General features: G+C 59.3%; 1 protein-coding gene across 1 annotated transcript in view; it reads right to left on the reverse strand.

Moving 5' to 3' along the window:
- MYBPC2 (myosin binding protein C, fast type) overlaps positions 1-7,904 on the reverse strand; it is a 24,072-nt gene that overhangs the window by 3,812 nt on the left and 12,356 nt on the right. The window contains exons 12-21 of the mRNA XM_006763874.2: positions 7,189-7,354; positions 4,830-4,936; positions 4,515-4,544; positions 3,914-4,053; positions 2,692-2,851; positions 2,503-2,607; positions 1,523-1,711; positions 735-869; positions 363-530; positions 83-178 (exon numbers count right to left, since the gene is read on the reverse strand). Coding sequence (XP_006763937.1) covers positions 83-178; positions 363-530; positions 735-869; positions 1,523-1,711; positions 2,503-2,607; positions 2,692-2,851; positions 3,914-4,053; positions 4,515-4,544; positions 4,830-4,936; positions 7,189-7,354 — 1,296 coding nt within the window. The remainder of the gene's footprint in view (positions 1-82; positions 179-362; positions 531-734; positions 870-1,522; positions 1,712-2,502; positions 2,608-2,691; positions 2,852-3,913; positions 4,054-4,514; positions 4,545-4,829; positions 4,937-7,188; positions 7,355-7,904) is intronic.

The raw sequence follows: 7,904 nt of genomic DNA on the forward strand, positions 1-7,904 counted from the left end.
CAGGCAGCAGGGCCAGAGGTCGGCCGGGGCCCTCCTGTGGGAACTGGCCCCTGACCCCTGACCCTGACCCCTGACCTCCCACTACGCACCTGGAAGGGGATGACAAGGTTGATGGGCTCCCCGACTTTGCGGATGAAAGTCTGGCGCAGGTGGCGGGGGAGTCGGATCTTGGGTTGCTCTGCGGACACAGACCCCAGGGAGGTCAGCGCTGGGCTCGGGGACCCTCGAGAGGGACGAGGATACCGCGGCGATGAAACCGTGGGCGGGTGGGGGCTAGCGATGGCCTGGGCAGGGCTGGCCAGAAGACACCCGCATGGTCTGCGGGAGGACAAGGTCAGGGGTCAGGGGTCCGGGGCGCTCACCCACGATCTCCCTGATGGTGACCGGCTGAGCCAGAGTGGCCGGCTCGCTGCGCCCCGCGATGTTGACCCCCACGACCCGGAAAATGATTCTGGCTCCTGTGGGAAGATCCTTGACGGTGAAGCCGCAGCGCTCGACGGGCTCCGTGTTCGCGGGGATCCACTCCTCGGCTGGAGAGAGGGCGGTGCCGGGATCTGCCTTCCGACTGACCGACCGACCGGCCGCTGGCCCCTCAGCCCCTGGCCCCTCCACCTCCCCCGGGCCCGGAACTGGCAGCAGCTGACAGTTACTACCACTGTGACCAGGCTCGACAGATGGGACGAGACACCCACGGGGACCCAGGAGCCCCGCCCCCCGGCCTGCAGGCCACTCACAGTCCTCCAGGCAGTACTCCACCAGGTACCCGTCGATGCCGCCCGCCCCGATCCTGTCGGGGGGCCGCCACTTGAGGGTGGTGGTGGTGTCTGTCACGTCCTCCACTGTCAGGTGCCGGGGTTCACTTGTGGGCGCTGTAAGGATCCAGGGGAAGGGGCGGTGGGGGTAAGTGAGGGTCAGGGGTCAGCAGGGAGGGTCACGGGTCAGAGTTGGAGTCCCCGGTCAGAGAGTGGGCCAGAAATCCATGAGCAAGGACACGTCATCGATGATAATTAAAACAAGATATCCCGGCCCTGACCAGTGTGGCTTAGTGGATAGAGCGTCGGCCTGGGGACTGAAGAGTCCCTGGTTCGATTCCGGTCAAGGACACGTACCTTGGTTGCAGGCACATCTCCAGTAGGGGGTGTGCAGGAGGCAGCTGATGGATGGTTCTCTCTCATCGATGTTTCTAACTCTCTATCTCTCTCCCTTCCTCTCTGTAAAATATCAATAAAAATCAATTGAAAATAAATGAAAACAAGATATCAAGGAAAAGTGAGGTCTCCGAGGGCGGAGACAGGGGTTAGTCTGCTAGGTCAGAGGTCAGTGCGATACTCAGGCGGCAGCACAGAGTGTAGGGCCACGGAGGCCAGGAACGGGGCGGGGGGGGGGGGCTCAGGGCCAATGCGCTGAGTCGTTGGGTGAGTGGGGGCAGAAGCCGGCAGACTCTGTGGGGTCAGAGGTCAGCAAGAGGCAGGGCAGGGGTGAGCTGCAGCCAGGGGCCCAGTGAGGGGGCGGGGGACCTCACCGATAGGCATGAAGGGCTTGGTGTTGAGGCTGGGCTGCGACACCCCGATGGCGTTGACGGCGAAGACCCGCATCTCGTACAGGACGCCCTCGATCATCCTGGTGGACTCGTAGGTCGTCTCCGTGAAGACCTCGAAGTTCAGCTTCATCCAGCGCTGGGAGCCCTTCTTCTTCCGCTCCAGGAGGTACCCTGCCCCCCGCCAAGGAGAGAGTCGCCCGGGTCATGGAGAGGCCACGGCGGGGTCACAGGCCCGCTGGGGCAGCGAGGGTCACAGGGACAGGCCACGGAGGGGTCACGCTGGGGCAGCGAGAGTCACAGGGACAGGCCACGGAGGGGTCACAGGGGCAGGCCACGGCGGGGGTCACAGGCCCACTGGGGCAGCGAGGGTCACAGGGACAGGCCATGGCGGGGTCACAGGCCAGTGAGGGTCACAGGGACAGGCCACGGCGGGGTCACAGGCCCACTGGGGCAGCGAGTGTCACAGGGAGAGGCCACGTGGCCCAGAGAGGCCTGAGGCCATGACTTTGGGATTCATCTCAAGGTCACCAGCAGCCAGGGTTCACCAGTCATGGGGTCACGGGTCATAAATCCGGGGGTCAGGGGTCACAGAAAACCCCAGGCTATTGCTCTGAGGGAGGACTCCGAGGTTGTTAGGGAGTTTGGCTCAATGGATAGAGCGTCAGCCTGCGGACTGAAGGGTCCCGGGTTCGATTCCCGTCAGGGGCACATGCCCCGGTGGCAGGCTCCTCCCCAGCGGGCAGCTGATCAATGATTCTCTCTCATCATGGATGTTTCAGTCTCTCTCTCTCCCTCTCCCTTCCTCTCTCTGAAATCAATAAAAATATATATTTTTTAAAAAGATGAAAACCAGGTCTGGGGGTTGGGGGGGTCACTGAGGATGCTAAGGACTCTGGGAGGTCAAAGAGAAACCAGGGGGGCCGGGAGGTCGGAGGTCACGGGAACTGGTACGAGGCACTCACCGGTGACTGGCTGTCCCCCATCATACTTGGGCGGCTCCCAGACCAGGATGGCCCAGTCCTCTCCGACTGAGGTGACACGCACTGCCTCCGGGGGGTCTGGGACATCTGGGGGGGGGGAGAGAGTCAGGAGCTCCTCACGGCCTCAGGGAGCCACCCCCCAGCTCAGCCCCTTGGGCTCCCCCTGCTCACCCACAACCCGCACGAAGATGGAGGCCACGTCCTCGCCAGCGGGGTTGGCGACCTTGATGGTGTAGCGGCCCTCGTCCGCCCGCTCCGCACTCTCGATGACAAAGCTGCTGCACTCCACGCGCTGCTCGATGCGCATCCTGCCCTCCTTGGCCGAGAACACCTGGGCACAGCGCCCACGGGCCATGGGCCGCCTCTCCCCACCAGACCGCCTCTGCCCCTGCCCTGCTGGAATCTCCCCGCGGCTTCCCGTCAGCCCCTCCTCCCTCAGACCCAGGAGTCCGGGGCCCCAGTTACCAAGGCCGTGGGCCAGCACAAAGGATCCGTTGGATCTGCACCAGCCTCACTCATCACTTCCTACGGCCCTCCCCGCCCTCCACTGAAAACACCAGACTGGCTCCTGCCAAGACCTTGCAGGCAATGTCCCGACCCACCCACGTATCTCTCTGCTCTACTGTTGTCATTCCTCTCATCCCTCTGTGCCGCCTCTTCCAGGAAGCCCTCCTGGATGCCCTCAAGGGAAAGTGACGGCCCATCCCCTGAGTTCTCATCGCATCGGGTGCCTCCCATCACCCTGGACTCTGACTATCCGGGCGGGTGTCTGCCCCTCTCCCAGCGTGAGGGCTCCCGGGAGGTGGGGGCTGCGTGGTCAGTGATTGATGCGTGGGTATCAGTGTGGTGCCTGCACAGAGGGCCTGGCAGAAAGGAGAGCTCGGGGGTGTTTGCCGAGGGAAGGGATGAATGAAGACAGAGTCTCTCCCTTTTACAGGAGAGGAAACTGAAGCCCAGAGCAGACACACTGGACTGTCCCGGGGCCTGGAACATACAAGGTCAAAATATTTGTTGAGTGGAAGGAAGGAAGGAAGGATGGATGGATGGATGGATGGATGGATGAGTGGGTGGACAGGATAAGTGGGTTGGCTACTGGACAAATGGATTAAATACTGGATGAGTGGATGGATGGGTGAATTAACCCATTAACTGATGAGTGGGGAGATGGATGGATGGAGAATGACGGATGGAGAGATGGATGGACGGAGCACCCACCATGTGCTGGGACAGTCCCCTGAGACGGACAAACTGAATCTCCAATCTTCAAAAGCTCCCTCTGAAGAAGGAATCACAATCCTCATTTTACGGCTCAGAGAGGGAAAGCCACTTGCCTAAAGCTGCCCAGCAGAGCCGAGCGGCCAGGTGGTCAGGGCGCAGGGGAAGCCCCACATACCTCGTCCCCCTTCAGCCAGGTGGCCTCGGGAGGGGGCTCCCCCGTGATGGCCACGTCCAGCCTCAGCTTGTTCCCCGCCACGACCACGATGGAGTTCTCCGAGGTTTTCCCCGAGCAGTCCAGGTGGATCTTCGGTGGCTCTGGCGGCAGAGACGGGATTCCAGGGACATGGGAGTCGGCAGCGGGGCCGTCCCAAAGCCCTCCAGGGGGTCTCCGGAGAAGCGGGGTTCCCCAAGCCATAGAGACCCAGGGGTCCAGGCCCCGGACCCTCCTCCCTCAGACCCAGGGGTCCAGGTCCCCAGCTCCTCCTCCCTCAGACCCAGGCCCCCAGTCCCTCCTCCCTTACCCAGGAGTCCAGGCCCCCAGCCCTCCTCCCTTAGACCCAGGAGTCCAGGCTCCCAGCCCCTCTTCCCTCAGACCCAGGAGTCCAGGCCCCCAGCCCCTCTTCCCTCAGACCCAGGGGTCCAGGCCCCCATCCCCTCCTTCCTCAGACCCAGGGGTCCAGGCCCCCAGCTCCTCCTCCCTCAGACCCAGGCCCCCAGCCCCTCCTCCCTCAGACCCAAGAGTCCAGCCCCAGATACCAAAGCCACAGGGTCCCTACCTTGCTTGGGGACGTACTCCACCTTGATTTCTGGTGAACACAGGAGAGGGGATGGTTAGGTCTAAATCCATGAGGCCTGATCCCACCTTCACCCCCAGAGGCAGAGGGGAGGGCCTGGGGTCACGCGGGCACCGGGGTGCGGGGATGGGCTCAGGACCGTGTCTGTCCCACTGGTTCCCCCCTGGTCACACTGTGGGGGAAAAGATGCTCTCCCTCATCTTCTGTCTGACTGCCCCGCCCCCGCCGTGTGCACTGAGGAAAGCTTTCTCCTGAGGGGGCACTCGGGCCCTGGGGGACAACCAAGGGACCCCTCACCCAGGAAGTTGAGCTTGGCTGAGAGAGACAGGGCGTAGCCATCGGGCACGAACGTGTAGTCCCCCTCGTCCTCCGGGCGGACGTCATTGATCACCAGCTTGTGGATCCTAAGGGGTTGGGGGCACAGGGCAGACAGAGGTCAAGCCAGGTCGCCCTGGGACCACCACGGAGAAACATCCTCCACGGTGCAATGTACATGCTCACACCCACCCTTTTTCTTTTTAATATGTTGTTTTTTTAAAATTGATTTTAAAGAGAGGGGATAGGAGAGGGAGAGAGAGAGAAACATTGATGAGAGAGAAACACTGATGGGCTGCCTCCTGCACACTCCCCACTGGGGATATACCACAACCAAGGTACATGCCCTTGACCGGAATCGAACCCCGGACCCTTGAGTCCACAGGCTGATGCTCTACCCACTGAGCCAAACCGGTTAGGGCTAATATGTTTTCTTTAAAATTGATTTTAGAGAGAGGGGATAGGAGAGGGATAGAGAGAAACACTGATCGGCTGCCTCCTGCACGCCCCCTACTGGGGGTCACCCCCAATGGGGCATGTGCCCTGACAGAGAATCACACCAGTGACCTTTTGGTTCACGGGTTGACGCTCAACCACTGAGCAACCCCAGCTGGGCCACACCCACCCTTTTTCCTCTGGCCTTTGGAACTCTGGGTTCAAATCTCAGCTTGTCCCCTTCCTAGCTGTGTGGCCTTAGGCAAATTACTTAACCGCTCTGTGCCTGAGTTTTCATCTATAAAATACAGGCAATGATGCCCATCCGGTGTGGCTCAGGGGTGGAGCGTCGACCTATGAACCAGGAGGTCACGGTTTGATTCCCAGTCAGGGTGCATGCCCAGGTGGTGGGCTCGATCCCCAGGTGGGGGCGTGCAGGAGTCAGCTGATCAATGATTCTCTCTCCCTCTCCCTTCCTCTCTGGAATCAATAAAAATACATATTTTTAAAAAATACAGGTGCCCTAGCCAGTTTGGCTCAGTGGAAAGCGCGTCGGCCTATGGACTGAAGGGTCCCAGGTTCGATTCCAGTCAAAGGCACATGTCTGGGTTGCGGGCTCGATCCTCAGTAGGGGGCATGCAGGAGGCAGCCGATCGATCATTCTTTCTCAACACTGATGTTTCTCTCTCTCTCTCCCCCTCTGCCTTCCTCTCTAAAATCAATAAAAATATATTTAAAAAAATACAGGCAGTGATAACAATCCCCACCAGGGTTGTGAAGCATTTAGAAAGCTCCCCGGCGCGCAGTGGGTGCCCTGTGAGCTGTAGGGTTTCTTCTTCTCACTGAAGCCACAAGCAGGCAGGGTTCCTACACAGAACCCAGAGAAAGCCACGTTCCCCCCGGGGCTGCAGTCCGGAACCCCACAGGACACGACATCCGGTGGCACTACGGTGGCATTCTGTACAGACTGCAAATAGGACCACGATTTCCCCTCCCTCTGCCCACGCCCCTTGCCAGGAGAGCGTGCAACCTTTGACTTCCTTCGCCCAACAGAATGCGGTGCAAGTGCCCTGGCCGGCGTGCTCCGTGCTTAGAACGTCGGCCAAGGGCGTGGGCCTGGGCTGCAGGCTCGATCCCCAGCTCTGGTCAGGGTGCATGCGGGCGGCAACCAATTCATGTGTCTCCCTCACAACCGTGTTTCTCTTTCTCTCTCTCCCTCACTCTCCCCCGACTCCCTCCCTTCCATTCTCTCTTTAAAAATTTCAATGCAAAAAAAAAAAAAAAAAAGGAATGCCCTAACCGGTGTAGCTCAGTGGATAGAGCGTCGGCCTGCGGACTGAAGGGTCCCAGGTTCGATTCTGCTCAAGGGCATGTACCTGGGTTGCGGGCACATCCCCTGTGGAGATTGTGCAGGAGGCAGCTGATTGATGTTTCTCTCTCATCGATGTTTCTAACTCTCTATCTCTCTCCCTTCCTCTCTGTAAAAAAAATCAATAAAATATATTTTTTAAAAAAAGGAATATGGTGGAAGCAATACGGGGACAGTTCCCAGCCTGGGCCACACAGTTATGTTCCCCTGCACGCCCTCAGAACCCGTTTCTAGCACGTGATGATGCCAGGGCCAGCCCTACTAGGGGATGAGACATCATCAGGCCCAGTGCAGACACAGCCCAGTGCCTCCAAGTCCCCACAGAGCACAAGAGGGTGAGCAGAACTGACACTCAGCTGACCACACAAGCACCAGGAAGGCCATCCTCTATCAGCCAGCCTCCCGTCGACCCACAGACTCGAGTAATTAAGTCCTTGTTCTTCGGAACCACTAAGTCCGGGGATGGTTGTTACGCAGCTAGCGCTAGCTGATACACACACCCCATCCCCCCAGTCACCTCCATAGTCTACTCCGCACCTCCCCGTGTGGGAGATGGTGATCCTCTTGCTGGGCCGCACCTCGACCCCATTTTTGAACCACTTGCCCGTCACCTTTTCGTCGGACACTTCGCACTTGAACACGGCCTGGTCCGAGGCCTTCACTGTCAGATCCGCAATGTCCTGCAGGACCTCCAGCTGTTTCACTGGACGAGGAGAGAAGGAGAGGGGCCTGTCACAACTCCCGTCTGTTCACAGACATGTGAACTGGGAAACACATTCACGTCACAGGAGGGAGCCATGAAGCCTGAGGGGAGGTGGGGACGAGCCCACAGGAGGACACAGGGGTCCCCGGGTGGAGAGGACGGCGTGTGCAAAGGCCCCGCGTAGCAGAGCGGGCTTGTTGGTGTGGGAACAGCAGGCAGGCGAGCTGTGGTAGGAGATGAAACGGGCAGGGCAGCCGGGGCCCGATCCCGGGGCTTGTGGCCCAGGAGAGGACTCTGTGTGGAGTCTGAGCAAGGCCGGAGTGCGCGGGGTGATGGGAAGACAGCGGGGATCTGACTTACATTTTTATTTTTATTTTTTTATGATTATTGTTTTTTTTTACTTTCTCTTGCGGTTTGAGAATTCCGTTATTTCTGTAACAATTCTTTTTTTAAAAAAAAAATATACTTTATTGAGTTTTTACAGAGAGGAGGGAATCACTGATTGGCGTTAGAAACATCAATGAGAGAGAAACATCGATCAGCTGCCTCC

Source organism: Myotis davidii, unplaced genomic scaffold (assembly GCF_000327345.1).
Source record: "Myotis davidii unplaced genomic scaffold, ASM32734v1 scaffold358, whole genome shotgun sequence".
NCBI lineage: Eukaryota > Metazoa > Chordata > Mammalia > Chiroptera > Vespertilionidae > Myotis > Myotis davidii.